This window comes from Oryctolagus cuniculus, chromosome 12, assembly GCF_964237555.1.
Source record: "Oryctolagus cuniculus chromosome 12, mOryCun1.1, whole genome shotgun sequence".
In the NCBI taxonomy this organism is placed as follows: Eukaryota; Metazoa; Chordata; class Mammalia; order Lagomorpha; family Leporidae; genus Oryctolagus; species Oryctolagus cuniculus.
The window spans coordinates 25,597,770-25,614,423 of NC_091443.1; the positions used below are offsets into that span (position 1 = coordinate 25,597,770).

The following is a 16,654-nucleotide window of genomic DNA, read 5'->3' on the forward strand; positions in this document are numbered from 1 at the left end:
GCCTGAGATCTACTGTGGTTTGGGTTACAAAATGCCTTCTAAAGCTTAAGTTCCTAAAACGCTGGGGAGTTTAGCACTGTGCTACTAGAAATTCGGAGCCCAAGGCGGAAACGCCGCCCAACCTGCCCACACCAGGCCTGGAGCGAGGCGGGCGGGGCCGCGCGCTCTCCCGCATCGCTGCGCGCGCTCCTCCACTGCGCGAGCGCCGCCCACCCACTCGCGGCGCGGACCCACTGGGCCTCTCCTTCCCCCTCCCCTCGGCCTGGTGCTGAATCATGAGCCCAGTGTCTCAAAAGGTAAAACCAAAAGAACAAAGCCTCCCTTGAGCTGGCCTGAATGGGGTAGCAGGTCGGGGCGGGGCCGAAGAATGGAAATCACAACTTTGCTCCTTTTCTTCCCAAATTCCCCCTCCGCGGCACCCCCGCACACCTGACCCCCAAATTAAAACGAGGACTGCAGTGCTCGGGGACTCCCAAGAGAGTGCCGCTGCTGCCGGAGCTGCTGCGGTCTGCAATGCTGGGCCGACCCGGCGCGCTGCCCCTCATTGTTCCAGCCCGCTGCCTGCCCGCCGGCGGGCGAGCTCGCAGCTCCTGCGCAAAGGGGGCTGGGTGCCACCCGCTCCAGACCTCCGACGCCGTCCCCTCTCCGCCGTGGAATCACAAGCCCCCCGCCCACCCTCATCCCCACCCTTCCAACCTGTCGCCAAGGCCGGATCCACAAGTCCCAGAGGCGCCCCGTGGGTGCTGTCCAAATGCTGGGAGGAGGCGGGCGGGGGTGGGGAGCGGCAGCCTGGGCCCGGCCTGCGCCGAGCAGCTGCCCTCGCCCAACAGCGGAGCCCAGCGACGCGGGCGCCGCTCAGCCATGGTTCCCGGGCCCTGCAGCAGCGGGTAAGGCAGCGACCCCACGCCCAGCCCCGGGCATCCGCCGCGGGCGGCCCCTGGCCCTGCCCGTCTCCCGCGCAGGCTACCGAGTTACCCTTTGCCACTCACCCCAACTGTTCCGGTCCCTGCGGCTCTGGGCCATGGTGGTCCGGGGACTGCGGGAGGCGAGGCGCCGTCACTGCGCTCGCTTGCTGTGTCCTCCGGCCGCAGGGTGCCCGCGCCGGGCGGAGTTCGCTGGGGCTCTGAGGAGGTTGCTGTGGCGCTGGTGGGAAGGAGCGGGGAGGGAAAGGGAGGAGAAAGCGGATGAAACGAGCTCAGCATCACAAGCCTGGGTTCACACAAATACCAGCGTCACACCCTCCCCACCTCAGCCCACCCCCAGCGCGCGAAGACAGTGACAGACGACGACGTACTGCAACATTTTCAAAGGAAAACATAGACAAATCGACAGCACACCCTCGCATACACTCTCTCAAAAAATTTGACAGCATTATCTGGTCCCAGAAACATACAAACCAACATTCCGCATTCTGCAGGTTCCAGTGCCTGCTTCCCAAAACAGTTACACATTAAGACAAACAGGCTAGCAACGCTGATATTGCCACGTAGTGAACATTTCCTGCATTTATCTACCAGGCACCCATTTTCTTTTTCTTTTTTTCCATTTTAAACCCATGTTGGTAAAGAGGTTATCATGTATTTTGGTATATGTATACCAAGCAGGTCTGCCTTTTAAAATCAAGAAAGCAAAACTTATATCAAGAATATCAATGTAGATGAAAGCTACAGACTCAGCACCGTCTGAAAGGAACTCAAGGTCTGGTGGGCAAAATTCCCCGAGAGTTGTAGAGGTATGGCCCAATAGCAAATACTTGAAGCGAAACCATCTTACAGCCTGGGTGGGCCTTGGCAGCCATAATGGTTGCAGACAATTTTAAATGAAAAGCAAAAGGAAATAAATACTTCAAAAATATTCTCAATCTCTCCCTTTTGCTGCTTCCTTCCCCCTCTGCTGCCTGCAAACTTTTGTTCTTTCCACAATCCCAGTCCCTTCAGGCCACCTGAACTTCTAGCTGCCACCACGCCCATCCCCCACTGTCTCCCAGTTTCTCCTCCTCCTGGGGTTGTCCACACTCTCTGCTCATCAGCTCTCCTAGGAGATCACTGCTGGGCTGTTCATCACCAGATCCATGGGCTCTGCCTGTTTCTTACTGTAAGCAGCTCCTTGTCCTATACTCAGGGTCCTTTACTCCGATGGCTTCAGACAGGAGCTCCATGCTGATGATCCACACTTCTCACCTTTTAAAGGAAGAGTCATCACACCACAGCTGCCCGGCATTATCCCTATTTCATCTTCCATTTTAATTTTGTCAGAATCAACATGTCTGAAGCCAAACTCATCCACCACTGCTGAAACTTACTCACTCCATGTTTCACTTAGTGGTCCTGCTGACCTCAGAGCTGTGAACTCTGCAAACCCAAGTTTATACTATGGTTTCAAGGAGGGCTCATGTTCACTATGGTGGCATCTCTAAACACTAATGAAACAACATAAGACAACCATCACATCACTACCATACCTATGAAAAAATCTGTTGTGTAAAAAGTACGTTTTGCATTTCCTCTTACGTTCCTTTACTATCAGTCTCATCTCACATTCCAGCCTAAAAGACTCCTCTCAGTCAAATCCCAGCAAAAACACTGCAGTGTGCTCCACCTAAGTGATGCAATTCAAAACCACTCCCTGATTGAAAAAGTTATTAATTTCTTAAAAGATTTTCTCTTTATAATTAATAAGTAATTTCTGGGCTAATACTGTGAGACTATACAAATTACAAAAAAAAAAGTATTTCAACAGTTAACTGTCTCTATAATGTATATTTCATACTGTTGCCCAAGAACTTTCCCCACAATGATTTTAGAATCCATTGATATCTTTGAATCAATTTTGATTTTGGCCAGTGGGATCCTCTTTGAGTCATCTCCTGCATCCTTTTAACATGTTTCTATTTGTCTCTGAACATTTCCTTGCCTCTGGCACAAAAAATGTTTCAGGTTTCCCCTGCATTTCCCCTGCCTCAGAAGTAGAATTCGTCAGGACTCCAAGAAGCTCTGGCTCCTTCTAATGAGTAAAGATATTTAGAAACCAAGATCTAGTTGCTACTTGTGCTCATTGCTGGCCAAAGCATCATTGTTTGTAGACTTTTTCAGTGGACACTGCTAGAACACACACACACACACACACACACACACATATATATATATATATTTGTAAATCATTGAGTTTACTTTACTCTGAAGAAATAGTCTCAATAGTGTGAAATTCAAAATGCACTGGTTATTTATTGCAGCAATTTTTGTAAACATAAAATTCTGGCAATAACCTAAATGCCCATATCTAGGAGAGTAATTAAATACACCAGACCATAGAACACCATGCAGCTATAAAAATGGAATACAGGAAGTCTTTATGAATTGATACCGAGTGATTTTCAGAATAGCCTGTTAAATGGAGGAAAAAACAAAGTATAGTGTGTTTTTTCTGTAAAAAAAGGAGGACATGAAAAAATAACCACATCTGTTCATCTATGCAACATAAATACAAGAGTAAATCACAAACCAATGAGATTAGTTACCTACAAGACATGGTGGAAGTAGGGTGTAAACAATGGGAGAATGGGCAGAGGGAGAAACTAGGAGGCTAACGCTTCTCTGAGTGTTGTTCTAACTCCTAGATTCTAACTCTTAGAACCATGGTAATGTTTCATGTTCTTCAAGATAAATAAGGAAAATTAACTAGAAAATAGGGAGAACTAAAAATGAAATGACAGCAGTCCCCCTACTGTCTGTGGTTTCGGTTACCCACAGTCCAGAAATATGAAACAGAAAATTTCAGAAATAAACAATTCATAAGTTTTGAATTATAAGCCAAAATGAGCCATTATACAAGCCACTATAAATGCCATATGGTCTTTCTCTGTCCCACTCAGGAGACGCATGTTGCTTCGTCCAGCATACACACTTTATACTTTATATGCTGCCCACCCAGTATTCACTTAGCAGTCATCTTGGTTATCAGATCAACTGCCACAGCATCACAGGGCTTGCATTCAAGTACCATTATTTGACTTAGTCCTGCTGGGAGGTGAGGGTGGAAAGTTGAGGAAAAATAGAGCATGATTGCTAATGAGTATGAGATTTCTTTTTTTTTTTTTTATTTATTTTTTTTTTTTTTTTTATTTTTGACAGGCAGAGTGGACAGTGAGAGAGAGAGACAGAGAGAGAAAGGTCTTCCTTTGCCGTTGGTTCACCCTCCAATGGCCGCCGCTGCAGCCGGCGCACCGCGCTGATCCGATGGCAGGAGCCAGGATCCAGGTGCTTTTCCTGGTCTCCCATGGGGTGCAGGGCCCAAGCACCTGGGCCATCCTCCACTGCACTCCCTGGCCATAGCAGAGAGCTGGCCTGGAAGAGGGGCAACCGGGACAGAATCCGGCGCCCCGACCGGGACTAGAACCCGGTGTGCCGGCGCCGCAAGGTGGAGGATTAGCCTATTGAGCCATGGCGCCGGCCCTGAGTATGAGATTTCTTTTGATTCCAAATGGCATTTGTCATTTCAGTCATCAGAAGTAGGAAGCCATGTCTAGAGATTGGGGCGGGGGGGGGGGGGGAGGCATGCCTGCATCTTGTGTGCTTTGTTAAAAGCAGGAGAAACTTTCCCAGAAGCACTCCAGCAGGCTTTCTGCCATGTGTCATTGTCCAGAATTATTTGAGCCTAAACCATTCCTTTAACATGAGGAACGAGGCCAAAGTCAAGATTTACTCCCTAGGATGAGAGAGTATATCAGTCTCTCATGATGGACACGGGCACCTGGAAAAGGACAATAAAGGTCAATAAAGCTTCTGTTACTGACAGCAAGGAAAGAAGAGTGACGGTAGTTATTGGGCCCAAAGCCCAAGGTGATAATCATATCTCCCATTTTCCTATTATCCTCTGCAAACACCTCATCTGCTAGAACAACCCAAACTCTACTCCCCTAAGATCTACGTTCTTAGTGGTCTTATCTTTATTGAGTTGCTGCAGTTTTCCACTGTCCAGTAATATAATAGACATGTGAATACTACAAGGCACTCGTGTGCATACCTGGGGTTCCAGACACAGTTCTCCTTATTCCCTTGGTGGAATGACAACCAGTGTCCCTGTAGTCACTTGAATCAATCATTCCCACGAGTACAGTGATCCCTTCTATGACTGCTGAGTCACTGGTCTGAAGCCATACAAAGGGTCAGGCTGTAGTTTCAGCTTCTCATTTAACAGCACTGTGACTGTCTTATTTGTGAAAATACCTGTCCCTGGGGCACTCTGGCCTTCAGATCACTAAGCCCAGAGTTGTAGAGACAGAACTGTAGACACAAAATTGTAGGGACAAAAATTCCTCAAGAAAGCTATGAGTAGTAACAGAAGAGTCACTCCTTCCTCTGCCCCTTGGTTCCCAGCCCATGCATTCTGAACATGGGGTGGATGGCAATATGTAATGGCTACTGGGTGAAGTCCTATACCATATCTTCCCAGGGTTTCTTTCAGCACCACAACTGGTGCTTTGGCAGACCGTTCCCAGCAGCTTCTGAGGGATGAGTCTGAGGTAAGAACAGTTAACTTCCCTCACAGCAAAAATTAGTTTCTTACTCAAAGGTAACATTTTTAATATACAATGATAAAATAAGGCATTCTATATGTCCATTAATTGTGGTACTAGAAGAAGCTTTCCAGGCAGGCAAAGTCAACTTGTATTTTTTTAAAAAAATATTTTGGGGCCACTGCTGTGGCATAGTGGTGAGGCCGCAGTCTGCAGTGCTGGCATCCCATATGGGCGCTGGTTCGAGCCCCAGCTGCTCCACTTCTGACCCAGCTCTCTGCTATGGCCCAGGAAAGCAGTGGAAGATGGCCCAAGACCTTGGGCCCCTGCACCGGCATGGGAGACCTGGAAGAAGCTCCTGATTTCTGATCAGCACAGCTCCAGCCATTGCGGCCAATTGGGGAGTGAACCAGCAGATGGAAGACCCCTCTCTCTCTCTTTCTCTCTCTCTCTGTCTTAGCCTCTCTGTAACTCTGCCTTTCAAATAAAATAAATAATCTTTTAAAAAAATATTTATTATTTTTATTTGTAAAGTGGAATGACAACAAGAGAGGGAGAGACAGAGCGAGAAAGAGATCTCCCATCTTCTGGTTCAGTCCCCAGTAGCTGTAATGACTGGGGCTGGGCCAGTCTGAAGCCAGGAGCCTGGGACCACATCTGGTTCTGGGCCATGTTCTGCTGCTTTCCCAAGTGCATTAGCAGGGAACTGGGTCAGAAGCAGAGTATCTGGGATTTGAACCAGGGGCTCTGATATGGGATGCCAGCATTGCAGGCAGGGCTTAACACACTACACCACAACACGGGTCCCATACACTTGTATTAGGAAACCACGAGGAAGAACGACTCTTCCCTCCATGAAACAAAGGCTCTAGAGTAAGTAAACTGGCTGCCAGATGGTTGACTAGTACATCCAGACTGTAGGGAATAGGATCATACTGAGGTCTCTGCAATAGCCTCTCCTATAAGCAAGTTAAATACTTCACTGGGGGGCAGTAACAGAATAACACTGGGCAAGCAGCAGTCTACCCTTGTTTTACATTCCCCCTGCCTATAGGCTGCTAAGCAAGCACCAGAATGCTATCTGCAGGACAAACCATCTCACGGAACTCATCACTGAGATGTATGCCCTCTGGTGGGTAGTATTGTAGTTCACAGATAGTATTCTCAAAATTGCCAGAATGTGAAACTATCTCTCCCACTGCCTTCTTTATCTCAGCTCTTCTTTCCAGCTTATTGACCAACCTATTAGCTACTGTGCATAATCTGTATAGACCCATACCTCAGGACAACTCTTGTTCCTAACAAAGAGGACAGAAGCCCACTGGGAGATTTTCTTTTCATCACTATCTTTCAGGCCAACCCCATTATGAACTAGAGCCACAGTCCAGGGGCAATCTGCTTCAAGCCGGTACTATCATATCATGCATCCGATTAACAAACCAGGCCTGAACTTTTTCTTCCTCTGTGAAATGGCCATGGTATGGTTTGGGGTGGGGGGTGGGGTGGGTGAGTAGCAAAGAAATAAGGGCAAGTGCCATGGAAGCTTATCCATGCAATTTCCTTATGTCTTCCAGATCAGCTCAGGCAATCCCATTATACCTTTCCATGTGACAATGGAATTCTGCTGCCCAAGTTCAATTCATGATTCAGTAAATTAAAGAACTCCCAGTTTCAAAGAGCAGTTCATTTCACACAGTCACTTAGAATCCCACGGTCAGGTGTTTAGTTTCTAATCAAGTTTCTGCCAAGAATTGCCTTTCGAATGGAGAATAGCTATAAGCAGATGAGGGCATATCCTTATTGCAAAACCCTAGCGATCTGCACTGGGATTCCTCTGTGGGCTTGTGAGAGATTCTAAACAGTTTCGTTATTCTACACAGTCTTGTCTGCTGAGTCCTAAAGCCCAAGCATCAGGGCAGCTTGCGGCACAGCCTGGACCTCCCATAAGGCATTATGCGGCCCTAAGTCTCAGAAAAGACTGGTGGTCATACAAGGCACATGATAAAAGGGTCAAAGAGCACTCAATGTAGTATGTCGTCTTCAAAATCCAAATAAGGCAACCAAGTGCTGTGCATTTTTCTCTGAGGGAGATGACACAAGGCAGAGCACCAGACCTCCACTGGGTTATCTGAAAGTTCACTAAAAACGGCACGTCCCTGATCTGGGTCCATCTCTCTTCCTATAGTATAGCCTCTTTTAAAGTATCTCAGGTCGTTGATATTTTCTGTTCTCCACATCCAATTTTCTTAACGTCATCAAGGTAATGGACTACAAGTATGTTCTGGAATGTTCCTCTATCAAAGAACAGAAGTATTTAAATAGCCCTGAAGTAAGACAATGACAGTGCTTTCACAGTCATGTGAAGGCCCCACTCCTGGTTATTTCTGCTGATGAGAATTGAAAAGAAAGCTCCATTCTGGGTTTCAAGTCAATAGCTACATTATAGATGCCGAGGGCTGTGCTAATCTGTTCCAGTGAAGATCCCGCAAGTGAAACTACAACTATGATTGGCACCAAATTTGATTAAATTTTTAAAAATCCAGACTCTTCAAAACTAATTTGGCTACTGTACAAGCCAAACAGTTGAGTTAAAAAGGAAAGACCTCCACTTTTCAGATCTTTAATGGTGGCACTAAACTCTGTAATTTCCCCAGTAATGAAGTTTAATTTTGGTGTCTTACTTAGACATGGGAAGAGACGGGTGGGAGGAGTTACATTTGGCCATACCACTGATAGTTCCCCTTACACAACATAAACCTAATAGAAGGATTCTGCTACTCAATGTATCTAGTCTCAAATATATTTTGGGAATGGAAACCCCAAAATGGATCATCACTCCCACTTGTACCTATTATGAAATGAACCTGAATCAAGACTACATTTGATTTCTTTAATCTCTACTCTGATCACTTCTGGTGGCAATTTGAGACTGTAAGGATTAGTGTTCAAGACCAGTATCTATTCACCTCCAGAAGGCATGAGAGTTTCCTATTCCTTAGTTCATAACCACCCTGGTGAAAGGGCATAGGTCCCTCTGGAAATAGCCTCAGAAAGCATTATTGTTCACACTTGTCTGTACTAAAGACTCCTTCCTCAAAGGAATCTAATCTCTTTAGTTAAGAGTCTTCAGGGTTGTGAATGGGCTTAAGTCTAGGAATTGGGTATTATGTCTTGAATTTCTATTACAAGGACTAGATTTCTGCTCAACAGACCTAGACTTTTTCCACCTACCTATATCCAGTTGCACTTAAGCAGACTGATGGTTTCATTCATTCCTAGAGACTCAGGGGTCATCAAGTCACAACCACATATCAAACACCCTTCTTATTACTTCTGCCTGAGGCTTACCATGGTAACTGTGCTGACCATGTATTTGACAGTGAAGCCACATGGCATCTACCAGAATCTCAACAGTCCCACTAAAATCATGGATCTCCCATTGTGGAATCCGGATCATCATTTTCAACCTGTTGAAGACAGTCATCAAAGAACTTTTCAAAAATATTTATATTGCTCCACTCAATTTATTAATAAAAGCAAACACTCATGGTGGTGGTGGGGTATATGTGTGTGTGTGTGGTGGTGCGGTGGGGGGTGTCTGGCACAGCAGCTAAGATGCCTGCATCTCATATTGGAGTGACTGTGTCTGGTTCAAATCCTGGTTTCTCTACTTTGGATCCCACTTCCTGCTAATGTGCACCCTGAAGGCAGCAGATGATGACTCAAATATATGTGTCCCTGCCACTCCTATGGAAGACCTGGATGGAATTCCTGGCTCCAAACTTCAACCTGGCCCAGCCCTGGTGGTTGTGGGAATTTGGGGAGTGAAGCAGAGGATGGAAAATCTCAATCTTTCTCCTCCTCTCTCTCTCTCCTCTCTGTGTCTTAGTGCCTTTCAAATACAATACAAATAATTTTTCTTAAAAAAGTAAATATAGTAGACTCCAAACAGGATGCACATAAAAGAGCAAGTTCAACAGTCCCATCTCCCTGAATCTTCAGATTCCTCTGTTTAAGTATATCCGAGACATTCTGGTATCTCATCATAGAGAATGTAAGCTATTATTAGGAATACGTTCAAGTAACCCAGGTGAAAGAACTAAATGTTCAAGTCTATACATCAATTTTGAATCTTGGGTAAGTATTTGGCAAGATTCTCTAACTTCTCTTCTCCAAGAGCAGACTTGTACTCCCATCAGGGCTATGCCGAAACTCTAGCTAACTCTTGTTCAAAGTTCCCAGCTTCCTTCATATCTGCTCAAATATATCTATCACATGCCACAGGGTCCCAGAAGTTCACCCCCAATGCTCTTACTTTAGTAGAACAGAACTAGTCTCTCATTTCATTAACATTGCAATTTTGTAGCCTTCACCTGGGTTTTACCTTCAGTCACAAATGCCCAGCAGCTGCAGGAGAAGATGAATTTCTTCAAAGAGACCAAAGAAGTTTTCTCATGCCTTAAGTCTGGAACTCAAGACTCTCCGTTTTGTCTTGACACCACTGTCCTAGCAGCTCAGTACTGGCGACTGATCTTCCAACCCTGTGCCCCCGCTGGCATTCCATCTCGTGCCACTACTCATAGTTATTGGAATAGTGGTGATGCCACTCCATGCTATGCAATACCCCTGGTTCCATTTTCCTTGACAAGTTACCCAGTTCATCATCAGGTACGTGATAACATACCAGAAAGCCATTTCAAGGGTCTTTTTTTCTGAGACTACTTCCAATTTCTACAACTGAATCAATCACAGTTCTGGGAAGAAAAACCACAGAAAGATGACCTGGTCAAAGGAATATTTGTATAAACGAGAACAGGGGTAAGGCAACCCACACGGGATGTGAAGGACCCTGAGACAGCAGCAGTGAGAAGCCATTATCCGTGTTTCCTTGCAGGTGCAAAAGGAAGAAGTTTACTGGAATCCTACACCAGCGACACAGCTGTAGGACAGGACCACAGTTGGGCACTTTGGCTTCTTCTGCCCACAGCACTAGTATTCTTGGGGTACAGGCAAACTTTAGGCACCGCTTCTGAGCACAGTATCTATTACAATATGAAGAAACTGATAATGAACAGCATAAGATTATTTGTAACTCTTTATCTTCTCTTAGCTATTGAATTTACAAACAACCAACTTGTGGGCAGAATATAGAACCCTTCTACCAATTCTTTATAAGCTTTAATATAACAACCTGAGGACAAAGGTTAATAGAAACAGCTTCTTAACATATCTTAAGATCAATTCAAGCTGGATAAAAAAAGGGATGCGCCTGGCTTTCCTCACCTCTTCTGTTTAAAACTCCCATCATAATGACCTGATACTGACTCTGAATGAGATCCATGCTCTACTGCTATGCAGAATAGAATACAATTGTTCTCTATTTTGGATACCTGGTTCTTGCCTCAACAGAAAAGTGGCCCTAAGTAGTAACAGAAAGAAGAGTTTAATAATAATTATTTGAAAAATCCAACATTTAATTCATTTAATAAATCTATAGAGCAGTCAATTGAATCACAGTTACATCTGTCAAGTAGTTTTGTTCCAAGACTCATCGGCTTATCTTGCTTAAACTTATATGTTCCACAGACTAAAACTACTGTTCATATGTTCTGTCCTATCACACACTTAAAGATTTTAATTATCCATTTTCTCTTGGATAGTAAATTGTGAACCTCAGCTTTATAGAAGACTTAAAAATTTACGTCCCTTTTTTGTTTAGCCTTTATAAAACCAGAATTTAAACTAATACAGCCACTGATTACAGTTAGCATGCTATTGCCGAACTTTGAAAGAAGGGAAAAATACTGTGAAGTACAGAGCAAACCAGGATAGTTATATTTAAACAAAACTGGAAAATATTTGCATATCAGATAACATGAAGACACTAAAACTACATGATAATTAGGTTGGGCTGATGGACCTACCAAGCATTACTTCCTCTTACTCAATACTCTGTCATTATAAAATTTTAAGTTCTTAAGAAACTGTCCTATTACGGACAGTGATTTATTATTACATAAACTTAAACCTTAAAATTAAATGCTTAATTGTTTAAGTTACAAAATTAAATTTACTGTGTTTAATGAAAACAAATATGAATTCTCTTTCCAACCACGTAATGTTAAATCCACCAGCTATGACTTCACTGATCTTATTAAAATTAACTCAACCAGGACCAAAAAAAAATCCTTCAGATTCTTTTGGAGTTAGTAGGAGTGAATGTTTTTCCCCTTAGCACCAGTTGTGGTACAAGAAAAGTAATGACTATAGCAGGCACATTTTTTAAACTACCATGTGAAATCTTGACTTTTTCCATGCTATCTGCCTCTAAGCTGATGGCCAAAGTGTATGGATCTGCCATTACTGGTAGCATAAAATATCTGCACTCCAGGGTTTTGCTGAAGCCCCAACCTCAAACTTTTATGGCCTAATTTATTTAAACCTTGTGTTTCAAGAATAACATGCTTAAAGGATTGTCAGATGGGTATTCACCTTGTCTCAAACTGAGCATTCAGAGTTTCTCCTTCTATTTTTTCCGCAGCCTTAACATCAGGAAACGATGTGCCTCTCTTGATCAGCGGGCTCATCTGATCTCAAAACAGTACAAAAATTCTCTGCTGCAGCCAATTTGTTGCCTTGCTCAGATGTCCTATCTTCCCTCTTTTTAACTTCAGAGCAGTTTCTTCACTTACTTTTTGTCCTACGGTTTAAATTTTCTGTGTGCTGCCTCAGATTCTCTGTGGACTAATACAGGTCTAAGAAAGAAGAAACGAATTTCTTACTAGAGAAAGAATCAACGTATCAGGCCAGATTTTCTTTTAAAAAAGAAGTCAATGACAGTAAACAAGTACTAAGACACCAACAGAACATTTGAAGAGATTTTTGAGTCATCGAAGTCAGAATATGTGCCCACCAAAACGAGTGCCAAGAAGCTCTGAAAGAAAGAACTGTTCTTCAACGATTTTTTCAATGCAGCAAACACACGGGCTTTGTCCATGGAGCATGTTATGTCTGGGCTTACTTATGTGCCCTAAATAACTGCCTTTGTGTGCAAAGCCCAAGAAAATCCATGTATCCCCTGTCCTGTAGAAGCCTTGATTTACTTTCTACATCATACAACTGGTTTCAACGACCAACAATCAGGCACCTACTTCCCAGGAACAGGGTTGAGGTGGGTGCTAAACGCCACGTGCCAACATCTGCAATTACTCTTTGGCGATTTTCCGGTCACTAAGAGCGCTGCCTGTTATCTGGCTCTTCTGTTATAAACCTCTGCTGGGTTCACGGAATAACTTCTGCAGCATACAGAAAGCTGGCAACTGAATCTCTATCTCCCAAGCCAGACTGGAACCGAAACTGCAAAAAACAACTTGTGAGAAAACACCGGCCCAATGACGTCCCTGGCTGCCTATTCCATGTTCTGCGCGCTGCCAAGTAGTTTTAACCTCTCACAGTTGATAACCCTCTTCACGACGTTGCGAAGTGCTGTACCAACACTTTCTAGGGTGTCAGATGGAAAACACCTTATCCTCTTCAAAACTGCAGATGTTGCCAAACACCAACTCCTGTCCCAGATGGCATCCAAGCGGGAGAACCAGAACCAGGCTCTGTGGACCCTGACTTGGTCGGAGCCCTCTCCCCCACCCCCCTGCAGAACTCCTGCAGCCACGAGATATGCGACAACCCAGGGCTGTGCCCAAAAGGGTGACGGGGGCCGGGCGCAGCCTCCTGGGGCGGCAGGCTTTTAGCAACGGCTCAGAAAAGCTCAGCACCAGACAGGTTGTGCAGGTGTGCGGTGCAACCTCAAACTGGCACCACTGGGAATGCTTTGCAAAACAGGAAGGTGCAGTAGGGCGTGCCGCGGCTCGGCTAACTCGGCCCTCCCCGGCGCCCCACCGCCAGGTTACCCCTGGCCCGGTGCCCTCAACGTACCTTTTCCGGGTTGAACGTGGAGGGCTGCCTGCCCCCTCTCTCTCGTGCCCACCCTTCTCCCTGCACCCGTCACCGCCCAGGTTTACCTGACGATTCTGGGGACGGTTTAACGGAGGCCCGTCGGCCCCCGAGTGCCGTGCTGTGCGGGTCTCCGGCGGCAGGAGCGAGCGAGCTAGGCCCTGGAAGGACGCGCCGGGCTAGGGGGGCGCGGCGGCGCGGCCGGGAGGGTGTCGTGTCCTCCGCCGGCCTCAGGGCGGCACTCTGGTCCCGCGGCCGGCGCGCTCGGGCGGGCCGCTGGGCGCCGACCCACGCTGGCCGGGAACGTGTCTCCCGGTGACGCAGCCCCGGGTGGGGAACGTGGTGCGGCGGCGGCGGCGGCGGCGACTGTACGCGCCTCGGCCGCCTCCGAGAGGGCGCGCGGTGCGGGCGAGCGGGCGGGCGGGCGAGCGGGCGGGCGGGCGGCGACGGCTGCGGCGAGAGACCCGGAGCGGCCGCCGGGGCCGGGGAGCAGGACGCGGGCGCCGTTGAGGGAGTGGGCACCCCGGCTCGGCGCTCAACAAAGAGTGGGGCCGCCCCCCTCAGGTACCCAGCCGGCCCCGGGCTCCGGCGGGCGGGGGAGGCCGGGCCGGGCAGTTCGCCGGCGGCCGGGGAGTGGGGGAAGGGCTGTGGCCCGAACGGGGCCGCGAGGCGCCGGGAGCCCTTCCAGGCTCGCTTCCTCAGGGCCCCGGGCGGGACGGAAGGAAAGGGGCTGGACCACGGGGGCGCGGGGCCGCGTGGGGGTCGCAGCCGGCGACGCTGACCCGCCTTCGCGCGTCCCTCGTGCAGGCGGAGCTGCGGGCGGAGGCTCCATGTTGGGAAGCGGCGGCGCTCGCCCTCGTTAGCGGGAATCGGGGCGCGCCGCGGGCAGAGCCGGCGGGAGCCGGGCCCGGAGCGAAGATGGAGGCCCCGCTGCGGCCTGCCGCGGACATCCTGAGGCGAAACCCGCAGCAGGACTACGAGCTCGTCCAGAGAGTCGGCAGCGGCACGTACGGGGACGTCTATAAGGTGAGGCAGGCCGGGCCGCGGCCGCCGGGCTCCGGCCGCTTTCCGGCCGGGGGGAGGATGCTCTTATTGTTGCATCTTGGAGAGGAAGCGGCCAGGGTCCCTCTCCCTGCGTTCGGAGCACCCTCGAATCCCTTGCTGGTTCTCGGCGCCGCCAGCAAGCAGAGCTAACCACATCGTCGCAAACCACTCTTAACCTTTTTTGTGGTGTAAAGACTTTCAAAAGTTTATTTCTGGTTTTGAAGCGACTTTGAATCAGCTATGGAGTTGTCCGGTAGAATATTCTAGTGTCAGTGTGGAAAACCTGGAAGACAGTAGCAGAGAATATTGACGTTCAGGCATTACAAAAAAAAAATTAATGGATGAGCTTGGCCAATATAAGTTTTTTTGTTGTTGTTGTTGTTAATGGTCCTGTGAAACCTGTTTCTTAATTCTAGCTGTAAGCAGTCAAGTGTTGGGTGAAAATGATGTGTTTACAAACATTACTCCATGCAGAAAAGATAAGCTTTCCTGGCATAAGTTTGATGGTTTGTGTCTGGTTGGTGATTCAAAACCTACCATTAACTTGCTGGGTTTTTTCCTGCATTAGCACTTTCTCTGTTTGGGGTTTATAACATCCCATAACCACAAGTGGATAAGATCTACAGGTTGTGTTTGTGTGTGTGTCTGTGTTCACGCGTGTGCGTGCACTCTCCAGCCAGTGCGCTTTCTGTTAATTTAAAACAAATGATGAGAACGAATTCCTCTTAATTTAGGATTTAAAAAACGTGGTAGAAAAGCAAACCAGTTGCCCAAGTACACTATGTTCCTGAAGAATCCAGAGGAAAGAGATTGTTGGAGATTGCCTTAGGCTTTTTGTTCTCTGTTCCAAAAAGGAAGCATTAATGTAACTCATGAGTATTAAGGGAAGTTCCTCTACTTTTTGCAACAGCTTCTTGGTTTATTGGATTTGGTCATAGTTTAAGAGTATGTACACCATTCTTTCAAACCACAGGCCTGCACATAGTTGAAATGACTGTATCGTGTGGGTAATTAACTGGTAGATGCCTCTGGGGGGGGGGTCGCTTGTTTTGCACAGGTGGCAATAAGACAGGAAACATCCCCTTTTCCTATTTACTTGCTTTTGTTTAATTTCCTCTTTGTTAATAGTAACGATTCAAGGTGGTTATGATAGCTCTGGCACTGTTTAATTCTCTGAGATGAACTGCAGTGGAAGATTTTTTAATGTGAACAATGGGCATTTGAGTTATCTGTGCTAAGCACCCTTCCACTTGCTAAGTTGCTGATTTGTCTGCAGAGTCCCAGCTCTCTCCCTGTGAACACCTTTGAATGCAAAATGGGTAGCCAACAGAATTCTCTTTCTATGTAAAACTAGATCTGATTAAATTCCTAGTTTATCCATGTGTTACTCAGCTTGTGGAATGTTCCTTTAAAAACTGAAATTCCTGTTTGCCTTCTCAGTCCCATTTTTTAGTCATCTTTGTCTTATGTTTCGACATGCATTAGACTGGCTTAGATTATGTTATACAGCAGTCTCAATTCCAGTAATGGTTTTCTCCCTACTACTAGAAAATTTAAGGACTCTTTTTCCCTGCAGAGATCAAGACCACCACCTTTTTTCTTTATAGATAGAGCAACTAAAGCAATTTATCTGGAACAGAGTTTTATTCTTACCAGGGAAAGCACAGGTTGTATTGAAGAGGCAGTTAATGCCTGCCTCTTATCCTGATGCTTCCCTGCCCTCTGTCTCTCTGTGGGGCTCCTGAACAGTCAGAGACTTAATTTGTTACACCCCACCTTCACAACATCACCCCAACATATATATAGTCCCCTACCCTCACATTTGTGCTCTCACTTAGAGTATACTTACTGCATTCTAGGCCAGTCTTGGATTTGTAAATATCCTTAAGACAACCGTGTCTCCTCGTCCTTTGCTTTCTTTTGTTCTAGTTACCCAGAATCAGTCCCTCCCATTTCGACCTGTTGCGGTCCTGCCTGTCCATGAAAGCCTTACCTGAAGGGCCTTCCCTCCACCTCTCCCTTCTCTGCTCCTCCCTGCCCTCATTCTGCTCTAACCCACTGGCCTGCTTGCTTTTCCTTAAATACAATAAGCAGCTTCCCATCTTGGGGCCTTTGTTCCTGATATTTCCTCTATTGAAAAAGTGT

The 16,654-nt window shown here is 46.7% G+C and overlaps 2 protein-coding genes across 7 annotated transcripts in view; one reads left to right on the forward strand and one right to left on the reverse strand.

The window, feature by feature from the left end:
- ATL1 (atlastin GTPase 1) overlaps positions 1 to 13,648 on the reverse strand; it is a 75,865-nt gene extending 62,217 nt beyond the window's left edge. The window contains exons 1-2 of one of the 3 annotated variants that reach the window (XM_017348282.3): positions 13,534 to 13,648; positions 990 to 1,143 (exon numbers count right to left, since the gene is read on the reverse strand). In XM_017348282.3, the coding sequence (XP_017203771.1) occupies positions 990 to 1,023 (34 nt within the window). In that variant the 5' untranslated portion in view covers positions 1,024 to 1,143; positions 13,534 to 13,648. Of the gene's footprint in view, positions 1 to 989; positions 1,144 to 12,007; positions 12,132 to 13,533 lie in introns of those variants that run through there. The other 2 variants (XM_070053675.1, XM_070053674.1) reach the window with 2 other exon arrangements.
- A 241-nt stretch (positions 13,649 to 13,889) lies between these two features.
- Positions 13,890 to 16,654, forward strand: part of MAP4K5 (mitogen-activated protein kinase kinase kinase kinase 5) — a 119,061-nt gene continuing 116,296 nt past the window's right edge. For 2 of the 4 annotated variants that reach the window (XM_051822834.2, XM_070053673.1), the window contains exon 1: positions 14,300 to 14,491. Coding sequence is in view for 2 of the 4 variants with exons in the window: in XM_051822833.2 (XP_051678793.1) it covers positions 14,384 to 14,491 (108 nt within the window). In the remaining 2 variants the exon portion in view is untranslated. Of the gene's footprint in view, positions 14,030 to 14,272; positions 14,492 to 16,654 lie in introns of those variants that run through there. The other 2 variants (XM_051822833.2, XM_051822832.2) reach the window with 2 other exon arrangements.